The 25,373-nt window shown below is 41.6% G+C and overlaps 1 protein-coding gene across 1 annotated transcript; it reads right to left on the bottom strand.

The window, feature by feature from the left end:
• Positions 1-8,721: 8,721 nt before the first annotated feature.
• Positions 8,722-24,325, bottom strand: ABHD17C (abhydrolase domain containing 17C, depalmitoylase). Its single transcript, XM_007432110.3, has 3 exons — positions 22,735-24,325; positions 14,577-14,756; positions 8,722-10,262 (listed from the first exon to the last, which is right to left on the bottom strand). Exons 1-3 carry the CDS (start codon positions 23,250-23,252, stop codon positions 10,043-10,045), a joined length of 918 nt encoding a protein of 305 aa, XP_007432172.1. The 5' UTR covers positions 23,253-24,325; the 3' UTR covers positions 8,722-10,042.
• Between the last annotated feature and the right edge of the window lie 1,048 nt (positions 24,326-25,373).

The following is a 25,373-nucleotide window of genomic DNA, read 5'->3' on the forward strand; positions in this document are numbered from 1 at the left end:
TACTAAGATAATTAAGTCTTTCTCCCCTGCCTAGAAATAATAGTGGAAGACAACTTCTTTTATGTCAATTTCTTCCCAGTGCAAAAAGAAGAAAAAAATCAAAAGAAACTGAAACCAGGATCTCAGTTGGTAGAACAATTAATTCTTAATTTTAAATTGCTTGGTAGTAGGTTTGCAATTGCAAATAGGTGTCTTATTCCATTGCATGAGGCAAGGGGAACAGGTAATCCAACCTGCCTCTTGACTCAACAGGTTGCCTCCCATTATCTCCAGCTGTTTTAGATACTGCAAACCTGAACTCTGATTGCAACAGAAAAATGATGGGCAGTCACCTACTGTTTTCTTTCTCTTCAAGTTTAGCCAACAATTTCTTAGTTTTATGTTCTGGAAGGCTCTGTGAATTGATTGATTTCAACCATTACTCCTGTCTTTCCAAATAGTTGATGGATCAAGTATAAGGTAAGGGTAAGGTTTTCATAAAATCCAGCAGCTGATGATCCAGACGATCACAGATTTCATGTTAGATTATATCAGAGGCTGACTGGGCTGGTTTGAAAAACTTACTCTGTTAATATCTATATTAGATAGATAGATAGATAGATAGATAGATAGATAGATAGATAGATAGATAGATAGTTAGGCTGATAAATAGATATAGGGGAAACTTCAGGTCATAGGCCCTGTTGCTTCTCACCTTTGCTGTCAAGTTTTGGTTTCTCAAAAATGACCTTTGCTCCCCTTGATTCAGGGCAATCTTGCCACTCAATAGATCCAGGTGTTTATGAAAGGCAGAGATTTCCTGGAGAATCTTTTCAAGCAGGTCTTTGTAATCCTGATCCCATAGAGAACTATTAAGAGTTTTCTCTTTCTTTCTTCTAAACCCAGATTAAATAGAGTCAGACCCCATTTTAGGCTCACAGACAAGGTACATCAGAGGGAGCCATGGCCCCTCCTAAATTCCATCCTACCCTCCAATCTTTACAAATAATGTTTAAATAACTGCACAGTCTTACAAACACCAGATAACCTGCCTTCCACTTTTTGGGTGCCCTCCAATGTTCAATGTTGGGCATCCACCTGCTCCATCTGTGCCATCTCTTTTTCCGTAAAGCAAATGGGCTTCCCCCCAAATTTCCACAAAATGAGATTTTAAAGAAAAGTTTACCAAAACTCCCTCCTCCACTACCATGCACTGAACACATCATACCACACCCAGTTGACATTTTCTCGCAGTTCACCTACCAGTCACAGAGTGGAAACCATAGGTCTAATCTAGCCTGCCCATTCAGGCCATCTGGTTCAAGGGCTTCAGATAAGAGACAACCCCACCCCAAATCCACTTTTTCCCAGATCCCTTTTGGGAAAAATGAATAAGAGATGAACTGCTTCAGGAGCTGCTCTACATTTTCGCTGATGTGGGAAAGAGCGAATCAGCTCTGGAGGGTTTGCTCGTTGGAAGAGAGGACGTATGTCATCTGGTTCCATGAAGCCTCGGGTTCCCCACCAGAACAGGGATGTATCGGGGTGGTGCACTGGCATAACTATTCAGGGCAGTTCTTATCAAAGTAGATGCAAGTGGAATCAAAGCTTGGGCAGTGGAACATGGGAAAAAAAGTCTCCTGCCTCAATCGGAGCAAAGTGTTCCATAGCAGCAGATCATTTTCCCCGTGCGCTGGTCCAAGCAAACCTTCACATACAAGAAGACAATATGAGATCTGTTTGGGCCATTTCTGGGAGAAACATTTTGCTTTATCATAAAAAGGGGGCATCTGGACAATATAAATATGATTGTGTGACAAAAGCTAAAATTTTCAGAGAACAATATTCTTTTGAACTATATACCTAGTACATGGAACTTGGCAACTGGACTATGTAAATGGATTCTCTGTGCCCTTACTATGGCCAAAAGACTGATATCACAACATTGGAAAGATAAATGTATGGCCCCATTTAGACAATGGATTGAAGACCTGATTGCACTTGCTACCTATGAGTGGATTGCCTGTAGACGTAGACTTTGTATGGACAAATATAATTTATTATATTTCAAATTTAGAAACCGCCCATCTCACAAGGAAGTGACATAATGAAAGATGGGACTCATTTATACAAAATACCCTGGGTTAAAAACAACAACAACAGGATACTCATATAACTCTATTGGAAATATATATGTACTTGAATAATATTTGTATTAGATAAGCATATATAGAATTGGAACTGTGTACTATTATAATGATAACTTCTTTTGTTGAACTTTTTCATGTTAAAGCACTTTTGTGTATTTTTTCCCTTTTTTGTAATAAAAAATAAATAATCATAAAAGGGGGCATCTTAAATGGTTGCGTGAATATCTTGGGTCAGCATCTGGCTGGCAAACAGGAAGAAAGAGGAGGAGGAGGAAACTGGCAAAGACTAGGCAGAAAGATTTTCCCATGGCAGTCAGATGGGCTTTTATGGTGAGGAGGGCACTTTGGTGCCAACCCATCTCTGATCTTCTTTCTTGCTGGAGAAAGGTTGGACTTGAGACTCCAAAAGAGGTCAGCTGATGGGTCCAGCTCGGCCAGCAGTTCTGGCTGTTGCAGCCTGTGTCTTAGAAGGGGGGAGCAGGGGGAAAAACGCTGTCTCTGACCAGAGAAGCTCTGCAAAGAGGCAGCTGTCTACTCTGAACATCTGCCCATTTTCAACATGCCCATTTCACAAAGACCCCCCCCCCCAACTTCATTAAGGCTACTGGGGAAGAAGCTGTTTTAAACTGTTGTTAAAAATTTGTAAACCACCCAGAGTCACTGAGAGTTGGGCAGTGTATAAATGTAATAAATGATTGTTATTATTAAAAGGCAAAAGAGATTCTTGTCTGGTGCAGGCCAGCAACTGTGCCACCGGCTTGGAATTAGCACTTAATCTTTCAGGGGGAAAAAAACATGGGACTCCCAACTCTGCTCATGTTTGCCCCACATGCAACTCCCTGAACCGCAAATTAACCCAAGTGCCTGGGCTCATACAACCTTTAAGTAATCACACACAACAGAGTGGACCACAAACTAGCCAACACATTTGGCAAGCAGCTCAAAATGTGCTTGGTGCAAGCCACAGTACCAAATGGATGGATCACAAAGATGGTCATGAACCCTTGGAATGAGGGAAAGATAAGACCTGGTTCGCATCTTGTGCCAAAGTGTGCCTTGCTTAAAAATAGTTTATCTAAGTTATTATTGGCTGAATGTGTGCATCACACTCAACCCTAAATGGTAGCTTACAAAGCACCACACTCTAAACTGAAATCAAACAAACCACAAACACGTTATGGCATAGGGTGAAAAGGAACTCAGGCTATAAAAATACAATGGACCTCAACTCTTATCCGCCACAGCCTGCATTAACTATTAGGAAAATCTCTCCGTGTCCAAAACACGGAGAGGGCACCAGAATGTCAACATCCAACAGAAAATGTCTCCACATCAGTTGACGATGTTCCTCCTTGACTTCCTCGGTCAGGTGTACAATCCTGAGACGTCGTCTGGATTGGGGCCATCCGGGGCGGGAAGGGACGGCGAAGAACGATTCTCGCTGCTCTGGGGCGCTTCCGATGCCTCGAGGCGGAATCCGGGGACTGCTCCCTCTCCTGCTCATTCCCCAACAAATCTTTACGCGAACTCTGGGCTACTCCGGGGAGGACGATCCTCGCCCTCTGTCCCTGTTCGGGAGCCGGGAAGAGATGGGTCGTCAGGCGGGCCGCCTCAAGGAGAGGAACGCGAGCGCGCTGCGGAGACGCAGAAGTCCGCCCGCCAGGACTCCAAAGGGACCCGCTCCTGCCGCCAGCTTCTCTTTGTTACTCGAAGGCAAGTCCCGCCGAGGCCGGGTCCGCCCAGCCAGGACGGCAGCAGGCAAGCCCCTCTCGGAGCGCGGACCCCCGGATAAGCCCCGCTCGGCCCAAGCGGGTTTACCCGCAGGCAGCCAGGTTGCAGCCAGGCGGGCCGAAGTGGCGCGCGGCTCCTCCGGAGTCAGCCCCGCCACCCACCCGAGCTGACTCCCAAGCGTCCCCCGGAGTTGCAGCTGGGTGGCCGACCCTGGCGCGGAGATTGGGGAGGGGCGGTGGGGGGAGAGCCCACCCCTTGGGCCCGAGAGACCGTCCGTCGAGCGCGCGCAGCTGCTTCCAGCAGAGCCACGTTAATTGTAGCACGCCGCCCATCGCTGCCCGGGGCATCCCTGGCAGTTGCTGAAGGACAGTCACCCCCAATCACCCCCCCCCCGCCCCCACAATCACACCAAGGGCCGGGAAAACGGCGCCTGAGCTTTCGCCCAGGCTTCCAAGCTCCCTACCCTTCCCCCTGGCTGCGATAGGCTCCTCTCCCCTCGATCTAGGCATCAGTATATCCTCTTGCAAGTGAGGATAACGAACAACTCTCTTCCTTCTCTGGATATAGTTTTGGATCAGGCCAGCGCGGAAAGTTAAAAAAGCTGAAAGCCTCTTCGGCACCCCCCCCCCCCCAAATCCTTACTGGGCATCGGGTGGACCCGCTGCAGCCTATTTTATTCTTAAGGCTTAATTTCCGAAAGTGGTGGAGGGAAGAACACTTGCTTCCTATGTTGTTACTTGTTCGACTTGGCCTTAAAGAAGCTTTGGGCTTCATTTTTTTATTCTCTCCCCCACCCCCACCCCTTTTATCCTTGCAGAGTCCCCAAAGCAGCCAGAGACCCTTAACAAATATTATTCCTCCAAACCAGCAACACACCTTGTGAACTTTCCAAATTTACTTTGCAGCTTAGAAGAATGCAGGGGGGTTGCATAAATATTCATCTTCACTGTTGCTGTGTATCATGAATAATATTACACAGGTCTCTGAGCCAAGTGTAAATGTACTTAATAAAACAATCTTTCTTCAGTGGAACTGAGAAAGAATGGTTGTTGTAATCATATGTCCGTTGACCTGTGAGAAAGCCCAACTGAACTCAGAGGGACTCTAGATAAGTTAGTTTAACTTGTAGGATGAGTTGATGCAAGAATTGGTTGAACCCAAGTCTCTTCATCTGAGGTTCCGCTGTGAAACATAGATAGGAGGAGAAAGATTACTGTCTTGCCTATCGGAGATGGGGGAGAAGGGAATGAAACCCCAAGCCAATGTGGTGCAGTCACTTAAGGCGCATCAAAGAAAGATCAAATCCCAGTATTTCATCCTACAACGGAAAAATGTTTAATGGATGTACACAGAAAATTGGGTTGAGTAAACTCGCTTCAGTGAGCCATCAGCAAGTATGACATGCACACGCATCCACAACTCCACTCTATTCTCCAAGTGTATTGCACCCGTGGATGTATTTTAAGAAAAGATCTTGAGAAAAACAGGCACTGAGATTTAAGAAACCCAGAAAAGAGTGATCAAGTAGTGAGGGATCTGGAAAGAAACTGCATGTTTCTACTAAGACAACATGACAACCATGTTCAAATATCTGAAAGGCAGCCCTGGAGAATCAGAGCAGAGCCGCAGAATGCACCTAAAGTGAGAAACTTCTTGATACTGCCTGAAGAGCTGGTGGAATTTGTTTCATCAGATATATAGAGACTGAACAGCAATTTGTAGCATTTGAAGATTCAGTATAAAACTCCCTGAGAAAATACCTAATGTCCTCCAAGGAAAAAAAAAAGAATATAAATTGAATAAAGATGGATACAAAGGCTGTGTTCACACGATTTGTTAAACCATGGCTTACTGAACTAGCTATCTTAACACATACACAACTCACTGAACCATAAAGTAACCACACCTCTAGGTTTCCATGAGACAAGAAGCCACAAAACAGCCAACCCTATTTTAGCTTAGCATGTCGAGTGCCCCAGCTGCCTTGCTCCTGTTCCCATGCATTAAGAAGAAACGTTCATCCTTTATGTCCCGGGCAACAGGCAATGAAAGATCAAATATACTATTCTTATTCTGCCCTTGAAATTAACCTCCCCTCCGTTTCTCAGCACCGACGGGAGGCAACTGGATTCCAGCCGCGGCCAGAGCTTGCACACTCCGCTGAAACAGAAGCCTTGAACTATGATTTTTACTTAGTAGCTGCTTGTAAACTAGTCCAATATCCCCCTTATGCAGCTGCTTTACACATATTGAAAGGCAGGTGTCTATTGAGGCAGCCCTGCAACACTGAAGGTCTTTGTCACATTCAGAGTTTACTTACTGGCATCAGAGAAGGCTATGTCAGGCTCTCATAAGTAGCCCTAGAAGTAGGAGTGCCCAAATATGATTTGCAGCTTGGATCCAGGGAGGCCTATGTTTCCTCCAGCAAGGATTTCTCAATGCCAAGGTCAGTACTGAAAGGCAGCTTGCCAGTCCACTGGGGATCTTCTCCTGCCATTGTGTACTCAGGGGAAGGGTCTGCTCAGTGTGGTTAGCACTCCCCCCCGCCCCCCCAGCAAACAGCCTAGGCAGGATAGGCAATCTTTTGGTGGCCAGGAACTGCAATTAACATTTTTGGAGAGGTCAGGGGCCACTGAAGAACAAGCCTGAGGGTCACAGGTCATGATGCAACATAGGCTGGGAATTCTCCTTGGCTGTTTCTTGCCATAAGAGGAATGTCAGATGTCTGCTTTAGGGCTTACACTACAGTTTTTGTGGTTGCCATGTCTCAGAATGCTAGGAAATGGTTGATAAAAATGATCCAACACTCTCTTGCCCTACAATGTGGGCCCGAGACACAATACACTGGTAGTACCTGGACCCACATACAGTGGGGCAAAAAAGTATTTAGTCAGCCACCAATTGTGCAAGTTCTCCCACTTAAAAAGATGAGAGAGGCCTGTAATATTCATCATAGGTATACCTCAACTATGAGAGACAAAATGGGGGAAAAAATCCAGAAAATCACATTGTCTGATTTTTAAAGAATTTATTTGCAAATCATGGTGGAAAATAAGTATTTGGTCACCTACAAACAAGCAAGATGTCTGGCTCTCACAGACTTGTAACTATTTCTTTAAGAGGCTCCTCTGTCCTCCACTCGTTACCTGTAGTAATGGCACCTGTTTGACCTTGTTATCAGTATAGAAGACACCTGTCCATAACCTCAAACAGTCACACTCCAAACTCCACTATGGCCAAGACCAAAGAGCTGTCGAAGGACACCAGAAGCAAAATTATAGACCTGCACCAGGCTGGGAAGACTGAATCTGCAATAGGCAAGCAGCTTGGTGTGAAGAAATCAACTGTGGGAGCAATAATTAGAAAATGGAAGACATACAAGACCACTGATAATCTCCCTTGATCTGGGGCTCCATGCAAGACCTCACCCTGTGGGGTCAAAATGATCACAAGAATGGTGAGCAAAAATCCCAGAACCACATGGGGGGACCTAGTGAATGACCTGCAGAGAGCTGGGACCAAAGTAACAAAGGCTACTACCATCAGTAACACACTATGCCGCCAGGGACTCAAATCCTGCAGTGCCAGACATGTCCCCCTGCTTAAGCCAGTACATGTCTGGGCCTGTCTGAAGTTTGCTAGAGAGCATTTGGATGATCCAGAAGAGGATTGGGAGAATGTCATATGGTCAGATGAAACCAAAGTAGAATGTTTTGGTCTAAACTCAACTCGTCGTGTTTGGAGGAGAGAGAATGCTGAGTTGCATCCAAAGAACACCATACCTACTGTGAAGCATGGGAGTGGAAACATCATGCTTTGGGGCTGTTTTTCTGCAAAGGGACCAGGACGACTGATCTGTGTAAAGGAAAGAATGAATGGGGCCATGTATCGTGAGATTTTGAGTGAACACCTCCTTCCATCAGCAAGGGCATTGAAGATGAAACGTGGCTGGGTCTTTCAGCATGACAATGATCCCAAACACACCGCCCGGGCAACGAAGGAGTGGCTTCGTAAGAAGCATTTCAAGGTCCTGGAGTGGCCTAGCCAGTCTCCAGATCTCAACCCCATGGAAAACCTTTGGAGGGAGTTGAAAGTCCGTGTTGCCCAGTGACAGCCCCAAAACATCACTGCTCTAGAGGAGATCTGCATGGAGGAATGGGCCAAAATACCAGCAACAGTGTGTGAAAACCTTGTGAAGACTTACAGAAAACGTTTGACCTCTGTCATTGCCAACAAAGGATATATAACAAAGTATTGAGATGAACTTTTGATATTGACCAAATACTTATTTCCCACCATGATTTGCAAATAAATTCTTTACAAATCAGACAATGTGATTTTCTGGATTTTTTTCCCCATTTTGTCTCTCATAGTTGAGGTATACCTATGATGAAAATTACAGGTCTCTCTCATCTTTTTAAGTGGGAGAACTTGCACAATTGGTGGCTGACTAAATACTTTTTTGCCCCACTGTAGGAAACACTTGGTGGAATTTTTAGTCCCCAAAAGCAAAATATTTGAATGCCAATAAACTGGAATAAAGATCTGTGTAAAACCAAAACACATCGAAGCCCAGCATAGCCTACTCATGGCAGATGCCAAGATGACCTCAGAATTAACATCCTTATGAAGAGCATGGAGTCTACCAATGCCTCTTTCTAAAATGCGGATCAGTGATTCAAATTCACCTCTTCAACCCCAGCAGTACCACCATTAAACCACACTGCTTCCATATTGCACAAAATAATATCTCAATGAAAGCTTCACTCCTGCTTCTATCATCCTTTGGTAGATATCAATAGGAATGTTTGGTTATATACCCTCAATTACAGTTCAATGACAGGAAAAAGCAATACAATAATTGATCATCACTATTCCATGCATCCTTTATTCCATTACAACCACTGTTGTTGCATTCTGGCAACAAATACACAAACCATAATCAATTGCAATCTGTTTGTACAACAATCAAAGGCTTACAGTACATTTAAGGCCATTCAATTTGGGGACAAAACCTTAGGCCTCGTAGTGTAATGATTTTAAGAGTGTTTTGCATATTCTGTGCAATTCCAGTGTCAGAATGAAAAATTTCCCCTAAACAAAAAAAGGATCAGTTTCAATGAGAGTTACACAAATTCATCAAAAACAAATGTGCAATTTTTTAGTTGTCCTGGAAATCTTATAAAACTTTTAATAGCAAAGCAAGGCAGGGATAAAAACTTATAACAAAACATATTCATATATAAATCAGAATTTGTTAACTAGACTTAAATTTAAAAATTGTCAGGAGTTATGCATTAAAGTAATCTCACTTATATACAATATTTTAAAAAACCTTTTATAAGGAATGCCTCACACAAGTAACTGCCAAAGCTGGCTCTTAGTCAAGGTTGCGAACATTATCTTAGCAATGGGGTTAGTAAATTTGTACATTTCTTCCAGTTTTTTTTTTTAAAGAATTAAAAGATTTATCCATTTCAGTCATTATACCTGTCCAAATATTTCATTTTGTAAATTTGAAAAAAGACAATTGAAACGTTGCTCGAGAATTACCTCAGTGTACCAACTGTGGGCATGTCCCAGAAATTTTCATTATTTATTGTAGTTAGGAAGGAAAAGTCACCAAAAATGCGCCCCTAAGAAACACAATGCGAAATCACCACAAAAATCCTTTCCAGTTACAATAACACAGTTTAAAAATGTTACATGGAAAATGCTCTAAGACTGAAGCTGTGGTCCAGATCCTTTGCATTCCAGATCATGGGAAGATTTTAAAAAGGGGGAGGGAAAAAAAAAACCCTATACATACAGATATCTAAGACAAGCTACCTGAAGGGCAGGATAGGAAAATGTGGAAATATTATACTGCACTTAGATTAAGTAGCGTCCTCACTTTCATTCATTGTCCTTCTACATCTCCAACTCTTCTAGTGTAAGGTAAGTACAAAATATTGTGGGTTACAGTAGTGACCATTAGAATAGCTTCCTGATATAAAAAAGGAGACAGTCAAGACTTGATTGGATCCACCCTAACAAAAGGGCTTTTCTTCATAGTATAAAGCTATTACAGTTAATCCAGTTAATGCATGTGCAAAAACAGGTAAATTCTTCTATTCACAGTTAAATGAGGTAAAAAAAAAGAAAAAAGAAAAAAGAAAAAAAATCAAGTACTGTAGGTTTCTTCAGGAGTTAGGAAGTTCATGAGATATGAACTGTTTTAGTCGTTCTAGATACTGTGCATAAAGCTCTATGTCGTTGTGGCCAGCCCCTTCCACCCAAAGGGGCTCCACAGCCCGGGGGCATCGCTCATACATTGCCAAACCATGCGAAAAATCTATTACTTCATCTTCTGTACCGTGAATCACCAAAACGGGAGAGGTTACTTTTGAAATCTTGTCAATGCTGAGGAAATAAGCACAAAATCGATGTATTATTAAAGAGGACGCAACATTCAGCAATTCTCTTGTTTCTTGCAACTATTTTCAGGAACCTTGAGGTTTCTAAAGGAGAAGGCCATCAACAACAGGCCTAATTCCTAAAAAAGAGCCCATAGGTTCACTAGAAATAGATGGCACTGAAAAGCACTGGATGTGTAATAAGCATCATTCTCAAATAAGACGAGGTAGTCCAACAGGCTCTCCGGTACCTGAAAACCTTTTTGACATCTGGGCCTCTCCCACTATTGAACTACCACTCCCAGCATCCTTCTCCCTTGGCTACACTTGTTAACATCATTGGTGTCATTGTCCAGCAGCATCTGGAGAATCAGAATACCCTTCTACTGAAAACATGCCACCACCTCCCAAGTTCGGGTGAAAACACATCAGTGAGGCTTGATGGCTGTATGGGACCTCCAGGTATATTTCTGAATTCCAGCCACTGGAAGCAAAAGCAGGAGATTCTGTGTTCTGTTCATGGCCTTCTTAGAGGTCTTTGGGGAAAGCCAGGCACTGGACTGAGGAATTTTTGGTCCAATTCATCAGGGCTGCTCTTGTGGAAGGAACACATGTAAAGTTGTGGGAAAGCCACTGGACTAGATTAGCCAAACAGAATGACAACTGTTCCTACACCCTGTAATAAGATAGAAGAATAACGGCCAATTCAGATTGGCCACTTTTGAAGCCAGGGAAAGGATGCCATGGCCTAATTAACATAGAATATTACATATCAATAAAAAGAACCATTTGCTCATTCTTTTCTGCCAAGGCTGTCCAAACATGCCTTGTGTGAAGGCTTCATCTGCTCTAAAAGGCAGCTTGGTATTTGCTGCTGATAGGCTTGTGGTTAAAACACAGAAGTCACTGGACACTCATGGCTATCACATTCTTGTGGTGACTCCCCAGGCTGTACACAAGAATTTCTTATGACCTCTCCCTGCATAAATGCACTTTGAGGGGGGGGAAATATTCTCTTACAGTCAGGGGATAAATCTCTACATTTGCTTCTCAAGAGAGAAGCCCCCTTTTGAATTCAGGAAGGATGAAATGTCATCAAGGTGAGTCTCTGCAATGATCTTGGCACATGTGTGCACTCACACACCCTACATCTCAACTGCCAATTTACAACAGCAGACTGGATGGAAGGAAGGAAGGAAAAGAAGCAAAGGGAAATAGGTTGCCCATATACTGAGGAGGAATGGCTGAAGAGGTCTGGGACTGGGGCTTTGCTGAGCAAAGGTGGGAGACAGAATACTGAGCTGCTGGTATCAAAACCTCCTTGGGATTCAGCAGGACAGAAATTAAGAAACACAAGGGCTGCCCAGCTGAGACAGTATTTTGGATCTCCTCATGTTCGCATAAAGAAGTGGTTACAGCATTTGTTTTTCTTACCAAAGGAGGTGACAGGTCAGTCAATCAACAGTTGTACATCAGCTCCATGCTTCAGTGTGGCAAGGAAGGGTGAGGCTTAGATTAAGGGTCTAAATCTAAATTTTCCTTGGCTCTCTGAGAAATTAAAATTGCCTTCACAGGCATGATTTCTCAATAAGCCTCACTGAACTTAGTGATACTGCTAAATGCACACACAGGATTAGAATACTTTGTTTCTTTACTACATTTTAGTCCCATACTTTCTCCCAAAAGTTCAGGATAGAGTGCAGTTTTACCTCTCCAGTTCATCCTCCAAGACACCCTATGCAGATGTAGACTAAATTAAAAAAATAGGAACTGGAAAATGCTATATAAATGTTTGCACTTGGGCTTCTCAGTCCTTTGCAATGCACCACCGATTAAGAACATTTGAGGACTGTCTTTATATATATCTACACCAAGCAGGAAATCTCCCAAATATTTTTTTCCCCTAATCCACACTTAATGACCCCGGTCTTCTATATTTGACAAGGTAGTGAATAATAATTTAGTTCCCACATTCTCTCTAGAGCAACTTAGCTAATCTTGATCTTAGCTATCATCACAACCTGAACACATAAGACAGAGAAACAGACACACTTTGTTAAAACCAGCTACACATTGCCTAATAAAAGTGGACATTTATAACTTGTGCAACGTTTGCCTTAAAATTCCACATGGAGAAGTCTTTTACACATTCTGAAAGGCTAGATTATTGTTTATGCTCCCTTGCTTAGCAAGCCTCTCCACAGTACTGTATGTAATAGTGCCATTTATCCTCAGCCATGCATTTCACCAAATATTTGTAGTTTGCAAGCTCCTGGAAAGCATCGTATCACCAGCTCAGCGAGCTGTACTGAAAGTCTGTTAGACTAACTTGATATTCCTAACCACACTGTGCTGCAGCTAGAGTGATTGACAGAGACAAGATTCTGATGAGGTCCCAACATCAGCAAAACAAAACAAAACCAAAAAAAAATCAGTGTAATCTGGCTTACAAGGCAAGCAAGCAGGCACCCATGCAAGGATGGAGGTGTTTAACATGCACAGTGAATTGAGACTTTCAGGGAAAAATACCTTCACAGAAAGCCAAAGCTTTGCAATATATGATGTCCACTGATCTCCACCCTGCCCCCTCGCTTCCTGCATCCAATGTTTCACCTGCTGTTTAACTTGGTCCATTTCCTCCAAACTCTGTCCCAAACCACGTAAATAAGTTTTAAAAACCTGAATCCTCAGGGAAAGAGTTAGTCATATTGTAAATATTTGTAACTTTTATAAATGGTGGTGGGAAAAATGTGAGATGGGTAGAGAAAGTTCCTAAAAATGATATTGACCAATAAAGTATATCCCCCTAAAAGCTGCCTTCATGGAATAACAGAACTCTATGTAATACAGTTTGATCTGTCTGGGACAATTTCTGGGGAAAACCTTTTGCTTTACCATAAAAAGGGGCATCTTAAATGCCTAGCTGGCATGCAGGAAGAAAGAGGAGGAAACTGCAAAGACTAGCAGATAGGAGGTAGGCAGAAAAACTTTCCCATGGCAGTCAGATGGGCTTTTCCAGTGAGGAAGAGCTATTGGGCACCAACATCTCTCTGATCATCTTTCTTGCTGAAGAAAGAATAGTCTTGAGAATCCGAAAGAGAGCGAGCTGGATGGAGGCTCTGGCTGACTGTGAAATTCTATTTTCTATATAATTATAGTTCTGATTTTCCAAATACTCAGATATTTGTACTACCAGTTCTATGAAAAATTTTAAAATGGCATTTTCAAACTTGCCAACCTTAAACACTCTCACTGGAAAGAACAATGCATAACCAGTATGTGGTTACCTTGCTAAGCAGCTTTACATATTTTGCAGCAAATGGGCTCATTTCACAACCAAGCAGTGCAATACCAACACTTTGCTCCAAGCTCTAGGAAATCATCCCAAAGATTAGATTTACTTCAAAGGCAATGGAGCTTAGCTACTTTCCCCCTCTAATACTGCTCAGCTCGGTCCTGCTGCTATTCTATTAGAGAACAGAGACCCCTGATGATTATTACTGTTTTTATAATTTCTGCTATTTTTCCTGCAGATATCAATCCATTATAGTAGGACAATTCATGCCGTCCATTCCAAACTCTAGGGAAATATAGACTTAATTATAACTGCATCTGCAGCTTGTCAAATGATGGCTCAGGTTACACAGTGAATAGTGTACCACTACATGTGCAAAGTTTTAGTTGAGTATATATGTAAGACGCATACTGAACAACCTACAGATGGGGCCAAAAACAGGAGCTGGCAACTTGTGACCCTCCAGATGCTGACCTACTGCACCTCACAGCAGCCCTAGGGCTGCCCAATGGCAAGGGATGCTGGCAAGCATAGTTAGGCAACACTGGGAAGGTTACTTACCCCTGGCTAACAGAGCTCTCTGCAGTTATAGTTCCCTATCAGAAAAATCATTAGTAAAACATTAAAAAGTCCCAGAACTGCTAATCTTGGATTGTCTATACTTATACAAATACATAGTGTCAATCACACAAGGAGTACAGTGGAAGATTCTGTCTCCTTCCATATGACTGCAAATAGCACAACAGACATGCCACCAAATGAACACGGAGGAAAAGTTCATGGCACTCATAATGGAAGTGAAAAAGGCATCTTAAAGAATTCACGTTAGGATAAACGGTGTGAGATGTAAGTCAAACGAAGTAAGTGTCTCAGTGCATACAGATGACTGCATATATAGACTTCCTCCATATCATTAGTGTTGCTTAACTGAATAAAAGAATGCATAAGCTTTTTTTAAAAGGCTACAAATGGAATTTAACTATTCTTAATGAACAATGCTTCCCTCAGATGGAATTCTGCACATACCTTGGAAAAGCATCAAAGCAATATGTTTTTCTGGTATCAGGGAAAGCTACCCTCAATCCAGACATCAAAGGTGAATGAAGGATTACAGCGGCACACTCGTACCGAGATGCCAGGTCTACAGTAGGAACAGTTCCAATACTCTGTCCATACAGAATGATGTTTTCGGGACTGACACCATACCTGCAAGGGGAAAGAGAAGGAGAACAGATAGGCATTTTATTTTTTAAAAAGCAATTTGTTCTTTTAGGGAAAAAACAACTTTTTTTTTAGATATAAGCTTCAAATGTATTAAGACATTGCCAAATCCAGGGATGGTTTTGTACAGTTCTGGAAATACACAGTACTGTATACATACAGCTTTACATACAGCTTGTATGTAACACACGAATTATACTCGGGGTATGGTAGTAGGAAAATATAAGGGGAAAGGCAAAAAGCACAGATTATCAACCAAGCAGTCTGAAACAATTTATCATTTTGGCCTTAATTCTTTTTGTCTGGACAGTAACCACCACTACACTTCATTAGAGAAAAAGGTTTCACATCTTGCCACATTCCTAGCAACCACACCAATTCTAGCTGCCCACAGCATTTATGTTTCAGCTAGACACCAATGTTTCAGATGGTCAACTCCAAGTCCTTCAGGCAGGCAGATGACTCTAGAGAGGATGGGGAAAAGTAGGGAAGCATTAAAACATGGATGAAAGAGGTTGGTAATTAATTATTATAAATTATTTGAGCAAATATCGGCATTCCAGGCTTCTCCAGCCCTAGGCATGAAGCACTGTTCTGAGTTCTTTATTAAGGCACTACATGGATCTGAATGACAATTTATTCCTGCCTCAGTTTCCCTGCTTGCAAAATGGGAAAAACTGCTTATTTTAAATGGCTGATATGAAGACACTACTGTATTCTTCATCAAGTGTACATGGTTATGGCATGATTGTGTGTGTGTGTGTGTGTGTACATAGATATAGATATATAGACGAAGACACAGATATAGTTAAAGCAATACATTAACATATTTGACCTACAGTAGAATTATCAGGTTGGAGCAGGCTGCCTGAGTCACATTCCTAGTAGTCCAGCTTTAGAGTGCCCAATATATTTTCAAGGAGAGTTGCAGACTCACTCCTAAAAATATTTTCTTTGAAGCAAAAGGGGAGGGGGGATGTCTCTGAGAAAACAGAAAACTATGTGACTTTATGGAACATCCAGGATAAAATTTATGAGCAAATTGCTCCTGTACAGATCATCCCTTACAAAAATCCCTAAAACAGCAGGATGGCAAATACATGTTTTGGAGGAAGGGAGTAGAAAAGATAGACATGGTGGAAAATACAGGGTTGAAAATGTAATGTTTAGTGTATAAGCCAGTGTTGGGGCTGGCTGACTGTGTTCTGCATTCTGAAACAAAAGCTCAATGTACACACAGACAAACCCAAGGTACACCAGAAATTACAGGTCCAGTTTTTCCCAAGCCAAACAATTTTGAACACAGCATGTCCCTAAAGAAGAATGATAGCTTACTGCTCCATATATTTTATTTTTCCACAAATTTATTTATCTATTTCTATTTCATATACTTCCTTTTTCAGCATCTGCACATAGGTTTGTTTTCCAAAAAAGTACCTACTGACTGAGTGGGCTACATAATTTAGCAGTAACGCACACTTAGCTGATGTATTTATGTTTGTTCATTTCTTCTGTGCGTGTCACATCAATTGTGCAACTGTAAAGGAACCACTGCAGAGTGAAGTCTACGGAATGTCATGTGACCTCCAAAGCAATGCTTTTCAATACAGTGTTGCTTCACACATGCAACTCAAGTGTGTCAACAAGCAAGCAGAGATGAAGTAGTGTTTAAGAATCTGTAAATAAGCCTATCAAATTACATTTGGCCATCACACAATCAACTTGTAAATATTTCCTTAATGGAATTAAATCCTGCTAATTTCAACAGGATTTCCTATTAAATGTTTAGGATTCCAGCTTTAAATTACATTTACACACACTTTAGTCACAGAGAGCTGTAACTGCAAAAGTATTAAAAGGACCTCTCAGTGTGGAGCCCATTACGATTCTGTGACGCACACACATAAAACTATCCAATCTAGCTTGAACTGTCCAGTTGCATGGCAATGCATTTTTGTCAAAACAAACTGAAATTAAACAACTGGTTTTGGAGTCTCTTTGCTACCATCTGTTAAACTTACAAAACTTCAAACATTTATTTTAAAGTAATACAGCCTTGAGTTACTCTTCTTGAAAAACAATATTTATACTCTGTACACCTTGCACTAGCAAGCAAATCTTTTGACCACAGGCACCTCACATCAATATCAAGTCCTTGCTGCTTGACTGCAAAATACCTCTCAATGAGACACAGTTGGCTTTGCAGCTGCCACGACCACCATTTCTATCCTAACTCACTATTAAAAATCCAATTTTCTGATGTACGTACATATACATATCATTAACTACTACTTAATGATAGTCAAGTGTCTTATGCATTTTCCTCCTTACATTTTAGAAATAGTATTGCAATATGAGGATCTTTAGGGTGGGAATAAAGACAAATATATTATACATATCTAACCAACAATTTTATTCCAAAGTGGTCTACTTTACTGAAGTAAATGGAAAATTTTAACTACTCCTTAAAAGTAAAGTATGTTCCAACAAGTTTAGAAGAAAACATAGACTGGAAAACATTCATTTGTATGGTAAATAAAAATACAAATACCAGCAATAATTATTTTACAATGATCCTATACTGCTGGCCTTATTAAAATGCACATTTATCCCCCAAGATAATCTAAACAGTATAAGTTCTGGCAAAACTGAAAAAAACGTATGTTGGAGCCTATTTTGTTTTAAGAGACAGGAACAGGCAATGGTAAGAACAAAAAGAAATTTCAGCTTCATGTATCCTGATTTATTTCATATATAAATACACAATAACAACTTTGAGCCTCATTAATTACTTCCTGCTAGGGGTTGAAATAATCAAGAAATTGTCAAGTAGTTTTACACCCCATAAACATCAATTATATAGTCTGCATTACTCTGAAAGACCAAGAGCAATAGGACCAAAGTGATCATAAAGATAGGAAGGTATCTCTGCTAATGTGTGGGTTCATGATAGAAATCAAACATAAGCGTTCTTGGAATGAAAGCCTTTCATTTATTAAGAAGAGTCATGTATATGAGATGTTATCCTTTTGTGCAAAACTAGGAATAAGTAAGCTTCTTCTCTTGTAACAAATACAAGATTGAGTCTGAAAGTTCAGACAGTAAGGGCCTGCAGAAATCTAGGAAGTTTAGAAAGCTGGCTGTTGTTTCTCACACTGATACACTGAGATGGAACTTGGTGTACCATGTGTGAATCCTACATATTTGCTTTATGGCTGCTAGCATAACACAGATATTTACACCAGTTGCTTATTTAGGAAGTAAATCAGAACTTAATGGCCTTTAAGACCACAATGGTAGTGCTTTAAAAAACTAGTGTGAAAGAGGAAAGAGTCAGATTTGCAACAAAATTTACTTATAAGCTTTAAGCAAGTATCCATGTTGTTATTAGAGCCAACCTGTTGTGATGGGACTACTAAAGCACCAGAACTTGTGTATTGTGATACACAAAGAGTGCTAAGAAAAGATTTCAAATATTTTTCTCTTTTACAGTTCAGGATCAGATAAACAAGCATGCAACCATTTGCCTCTTGTTCTCTAATAATCAGCCTTCTGCATTTTTGGGGGGTAGATGCATATATAGAAACATAACTTTTAAGGCTAAAGGAGGAACCAGAAAGTGCCTCAACAGCAGCAATTGTACACATAAACAGCAGCAGGTTGATGTTGCCCTACAAACTACTATTTCCCCAAATTTAGATCCTTCTGCAATATTGAGGTGATATTTTCTAACTTCTATTGTAAGACTATGAAACCCTAAAACAGTTTTTTTCCCCCTCACAAAACCAAAATAAGTCACATTCCTGCTCCCACTATCCTCCTCCATTTCTGAATGGCACAAAACCTAGGATTTTTACTACCATACCACCTTTTTGATTCCTGAAAGATTCCAAAGCAGCTTAAATTAAAAAAAAAACAACTCATTGGGACTTGCTCTATCTACCCTTCTGCAAACATGGCTCTGGGATAGTGTTACCCTTTCTTTCCTGATACAGAATACAGCTTTTCCAATGTAATACTTCATGCAAACTGTTACACAAAGCTAGTTGCCTCTTACTCTCTGAATTCCCAAGTCATTTTTCTATAGAAAATGGAGGATGGGGGAGGGCTAAATGCAACTGCCACATCTTATACCAACTCCTAACATTGGCAACTGATACTACTGGATTTCTCCAACATAAGAAACTTCTTGTGAAAGCATGGCCTAAAGCTTTGCAACATACATCCCTCTGCTTCCACAGCACAAAAACTTAGATTTTAGAGTTCCACCAATAAACACTTATGCATTTTTTTTTTACCATTCTGGTTTGTTTAGAAAAACTAACTTTTGTGCTCTGTGTATGGTTAATGAGTTAGTTGCATTTAATTAAAGATGCCCTTCAGCACAGGAAGTATTAGACATCTAAAAGGTTATTTATCACAGGAAGAAAGCATTTGCTGGCCATGAAGAATTCCCTTTGCTGACCAAATTATTAATAATTCAGAAGAACTCAGCTACATTCCTGTATGGTGTTTTGTTTTGTTTTTTAATTGGAGTGATACACAATATCTATTCAAACTCAGGCTCTGGGGAACAATTTTGGAACAGATACCCAACAGAGGAAGTTCTCCTCCAGGTTTTCTGGAACAGGATACAAGCTTCTTCTTTTGCCATCTGAATGCTTTACAGGCATATATATTAACACGCAGTTGGCTTATAAATAGGCACCCACCTGTGATAATTAAAGAATGGCATTAGGAAACCAGACCATAAAAAAAACAACAACTGTATATCAAACAGTGCAAATAGCAGCTAATGTTTTGGAGTGGGACTCAAAACCATCTTCATCCAGGCAAGTTCACTGAGTGACTTTGGATCAGTCACTCTCTTCACCAAATCTACCTCAAAGGCTCTTTTTTTGGGATAAAACAGAGACACGCATGTAAGCTGCCTTAAGCTTCCCAGTGGGACATAGATCTAACATGTGATAATCATGGTACATATGCAATGTATATGCACACAATACCAATAAGGAATTTTAAGCCACTGTTGTTGCATAATTCATATGACTGGATTCTCACACTGTATTAAAAGCCTTTTTTTCATTGTGGATTAGTGTGTGCGCAAAACCAACTGGTATGGTTTGTAAAACATGGTGAACAGCTTAGTATGTTTTGCAAACTTAGTTAATTGTGGGTTACTGAGTAAAACTTAGCTAAATAACCATGGTTCAGCCTAAGGTATACAGCCAGGACATCAACTGAAGTTTACCAAACAGGTTTATATCAGAAGGCTGATTACTGATTAGTAGGAAAAGTATTTAAATAATCCAACTTGTTTTAAGTCCATCCCATTTTTGTAATTTGAATTCCTAAGAGGGAGTAAATTCTGCATCATGAAGTTGTTTGAGCCGGAATCATTTTAGATGTATCAGAAACTATGAAGGAAATAAAGCCTAAGGAATTAATTATTTCGTTAACCATAAAAGAAGGTGGTTCTAGTCAATATCTGCCTTAGAATATAAAGAAATATTTAAAGCCACCAGACTGAAATTTCAGGCCAATGAACTATAGTTAGATCCAAACATATTTAACAAAGAACCAGAAACAATCACAACAGATTATTAAGCAAGTCATAGAAGTTTTTTGAAACTCAGAATCTAGCCTTTAACAGATGCTAAAAAGTGAACATTTTCATTTAAAAGCAAAAAAAAAAAAAATCACATTAGTAAAGCGGAATGTTTTAAAAGTATGGCTTACTCAACTAATAAGACTGAATCTAGAAACTAATATCTTGATTTGATTCAGTATACAAAAAGGCTGGATACAAATCTAACCAATACATAAAATAAATAAAAGCTTGACCATAGGAAAGACCAAGAACCTCTGACTTACAACCTGAACTGATTTATTTTAAGACAGTTGAACTACATCATGGCTTCACCTAAATCCAGTTGGGGAATAAACCAATTAAGACAGCCAAGTGGCAGGACAGGCATAAAACAAAATCTCTCTTGCAGCATTGTTCTGGTTCTCTATTTCGCCTTTCAGAAAGTCTAATGAAATGAAGGCAGTTGAGGAAGAAATAAATCAATCTTTCCCAGCCCTGATAAGGAGCTCCAACCCTGATCAGACCTTTGTACAAATGGGTTTTCTCTGTTATCAGTTACTGAACATTACTTTGCAATTAAAACAGAAAGCTCTGCCCAGCACGAATTATGCTAGCTCATTTCATCTCAGTTCTCTGACTGAATGTGCACAAGTACTTTTATTAAATAGGGCCGTGACTAATAACCTGAATTAACTTGTGTGATTAATTATTCTACTCATGGCGAGCATGCAGCATGTACCTTTGTGGTTTGGAAAAAATAAACTTGTGCAATACTGCACAAAGAATATGTGAATTCATCACAGTTGGAAAGGGAGTTACTATATTCAGAACAGATTTAGATAGTTCCTTTTACTAAGATTATAAAAATTATAAAAACACATGAACACAAAATGAAAGGTCCTAGCTTTCTCACCAGGATAAAGAAGTTTGTGTGAAGGAAGGGTTGGGGAAAAATTGCCACCTTAATTTCCTTATGATGTGATGAGCTTCAGAGTCTCTGACTGCAACTGGATTGCATGTGTTTCAAAACATGAGAGAATAAAAACACACTTGAGTTGAGCTCAACACCTGCTGAATGCATTAATGGCAACAATATGGAAATGATATGCCTCTGCCTTCTTCTGGAAAGTTTCTTTGACTACCAAGGCCTGGGACTTCCTGGTAGTCTTCCATCCATATACTAAGTAAACCTCACCTATATACCCCAAAGTGAGAGATTATTATTCACAGAGGATAGGTGGTATCCTATGTAAGCCTGTACGTGAGTACTCAGTAATTCCTTCTGTTAAGTTCAGTGGGGCTCATTTCCAGGTAACTGAGTATAATTTACATTCTTTCTTCACTGAGAACAGGAATAATAGACTGAGAAGCTGGAAGAAAACATGAAAGACTTCAGCCTCAGTCATCTGTATTCAAGACTGCAGGGATTCAATATTAATTTCAAGCCAGATATTAAACTGATATATTCAAAATAACATGCTGAATCCAAAGCAAGTTTGCTATGAGTCTTCTTTGGAGCACACACCTATATTATACCACCAACAACCTGCCAAAGATTAATGTAAAAGCAGTCTACCTCAACTTGATGCCCTATAGTATTCGGACTTCCACTCCCAGGGTTATCAGTTGACATGGTGTTTGGCAAAATAAAGCCAAAGCCCTAAAAGCAAACAACACTACACTCCTGATTATTACAGGTTGTAAAAAAGAAAAAGAACTTTGCACCTATTAAAATCAGTCTTGGTGAGTGAAGGATCTTTATGTGAACGCCCTCACCCACTTATTAGAGGTTAAACGGTTAAGCATTCTAACATAATAGGTTTGATACTACCTACCTAGCACAACACAACCATAACTGTATTTTGGTTGTCACCATTATTTTGTTGTGTTGTCTAAGAATGCAGAAAACCAAATCTCATGGCAAAGTATCAATAAATTACAAAACATCATTATTACCATCTTCTTGAATCATAAGTTACCATTAACCCCACTTTTAGATAATGGTTACTTGACATACAATTAAAGGCTTGTATGTCCCTGGTAGCAACCTCCCACTTTCAGTTTAATCAGAGACACTCAGGAAAGACTGTAATTTCTTACAAAAATCAACTGTTTAAGGAAGATTTGCTGTGCAGCATTGGCAGTAGGAAGGTTTCTATTTAAGAAACACAAAGGTTTCTTACATGCAAGGACCTATGGTAATTGAATATTTGGGATTGTAACTGAGTCACATCAACAACAAAAGGAATAGTCAACACGGTTGTATCAAAACAACTCATAATCATTCTGCTACAAACAAGGTAGCATCCCAAAGATGTGATTAAAAATACCTGCCACCATTTCCATAGGTTCTTTTGCTCAACTTGCGTTTACCTTGTTCTTAAGGCCTGCCAAGCTGCATCGATGTCCGCATAAAGGTTTTTTTCAGATGGTTTACCAGTGCTCACTCCATAACCCGAGTAATCATAGGAGAAGACATTGCAGTTGATGCGGGAGCCGAGGCCAATATAGAAGCTGCACATTTGGCCCAGGTCAACAGCATTGCCATGCGAGAAAAGCAAGGTATACCGGCTAGAAGGAGCACAGCGAACAAACATGCATCCCAGCCGATTATCCCTGGCTGTGCGTGAAAAGAAGACTTCAACAGCATCCAGCTCTCGTTGGGAATACTGCCAGTCAGCCCGCTCAGTCAAATGCAGGCTACAGCTGCTTGTTGGCGTCCCCACTGTAGCTGTACCTTCTTGCTGTTCTAGTTGCATCACAGTGTAAGTGGGCTCCGGGGGTAGAAAAGCCAGTTTGGCAGCTATGCGACTAGGGCAAGGTGGGCAGCAGAAGAGCCAACATAGCTCACCTAGAGAGAAACCGTTCATTCTGGGGCCTTGTTCTGGCATCAGAGATGCTTGATGAAAAACCACACCAGGAAGAGATGGGGAAAGGATTCAGAGTTGATCCTGGATGAAACGTCTCACTCCAAGTGACACAGACCGGAGGCAAACTGTTTCGTCAACTCTCAGAAATATTCTAAAAATTCACATCCAAGAACTCCATTGCTTCTAGGAACGCCTGAACTGATGCCCAGAAACGAATTCCATTCTCAATTTTCTCTTGGGAAATGCCTCCTACACCCCAGTAAGAACTGTTTCCGTCTGTGACTTGTAGCAGCTGAAGTTCAGCCTCCCCTTTTATTCACTGTGAAGCCTTCTCTTCCAAACTGTCACCTACCCCAGATGCATAAACCTTGCATGATCCCTACAGAACCTTCCCACTAAACCCACGTGGAACATGCCAAAGACCCACCTGGGCTTATGCAGATAGGGACTCTAATTTCTCCTACGGTAAACACAGCACCGCTATGTTTTAAAAAATGAAATTCTGGCAGCCCCTATTCAAGATTTTATTCCCTTCCCCAATGAATGAAGCACCTCTTGAAACACCCCAAGCCTGTCCCTCCACAGCCACTTCCTCGTTCTCTGCTCTCTTTAATCCCTGAAGACTTCTAGTGCCCTGGATTCCCGCCTGCCTTGCTTGAAACCCACCCTCCCAGCCTCACTGGAGCCCCCACTTTATCCCCCCGACGCCTAAGCTCAGGAGGACCCCCACCCAAGGAGCCCCACAACCTGAAGGGTCCACCTTGCCCAAGCGACCCTCCCGCCCCCTAAGATAGCCTCTGGCCTTTACGTTCAACGCGGCCTCGAGGAAAGGTGTCCCAAGGGACGGACCGAAAAGGCCGCGGCCCCAAGAGAAAAGCGGGCCCGGTCCGTCAGCCAGTCTCTCTGCCCGCAAGGGATCGAGAGCTCGTCACTCGCCCTCCACCGCGGCTGCAGGGGCTCCCTGAGGAGGCCAGGACGACAGCGGGAAGGAGCAAGCCGGCGGGTCGGAGGAGGCCCGGGTCTACCCTCGTCCTCGTCTTCTCCTCACTACCTTTCCCTCCTCCCTATCGAGTCGGCGACGCGCGAGGGTTCACTTCCGGGTCATAGCCCGCCCAGAGGCGCTCTTTACCTCTATTCCTCTGGAGGGGAGAGGAAGAAGAGAGAGGGAAAGGGAGGGGAAAAGACCAACCAACCAATCAGAAGAGCAGGCTGCGTTTTTCCCGTCCCACCCCTTCGGCGCCTGCGCGTCCTCCGCCGCTTTTCGTCCCTTCTCTGTATGAATGATAGAGTCCTCCCCGCGACCTATTACTGCCCCCTGGATAGGCGCAGTTGAAACTGCTGCTGCTGCAAAATCCCGCCCGCTCCCGGCACCTGCAGGCATCGGGCGCTTTAGCTGGTCCTGTTCAGACGACCGTGGCTCGGCCCGTGTCTAAAGTTGCTCCTTGCAAATTGGCTTGGGAGTAAGCCCCAGTATATCCAAAGGTGTATACTTCTGAATAGACCTGCCTGGGTTGGCATCACAAAAGCCCTGAACTCAGCCCTTTTTAATGGATTCTCCACAAGGGAGATACACTCAAGTGTGTTCTTAGGCAAAACATGCAATGTGTGCAACCTCTGGCATTTCACGTGTACTTCTGAGCATGTCAGCATGTCAATTTTTTATTTTTTAAAAAAATCTCCAGGGAAGAGAGGAAAACAGAAGCCTAAGGGCAAAGCCTGGTCATAAAACCTACTGGCTCTCCTTCCATTTTTGCTTAGGCTAGTGATTAAAATTTCATGTCCTTTTTGTCCTCCATATGCAGGCATAGCCTTAAAATTAAATACTGTCTGACTTTTTGAGTATCTCTTCCTGAGCAGCTTTTCTCTGTGAGGCAGCAGCTCTGTGATCTTAATTTCTTCATCAGTACCCTCCAGGCCTGCTGCTGCCTGAAACTGACAAGACCTTAATCAGTTTCACAATGAAGGCTTTTGCCTCCTAACTGCTCTAGCATGTTCCTCCAGTTGAAAAACCAGTCTTCCTGATCCTGAAAAAAGTAATGTCATATACATGTGGGCCTACGTACATTTTTAGTTTTTGCAGTTTTTCACTGTAATTTTTGCCACGGATGCCAAGAAAATTAAGCAGAGCGTCCTCCTTTCCCA

The sequence above is a fragment of the Python bivittatus genome, unplaced genomic scaffold (assembly GCF_059951505.1).
Source record: "Python bivittatus isolate LINGU-HERP-01145 unplaced genomic scaffold, Pbiv_v1 ctg000530_np1212, whole genome shotgun sequence".
NCBI lineage: Eukaryota > Metazoa > Chordata > Lepidosauria > Squamata > Pythonidae > Python > Python bivittatus.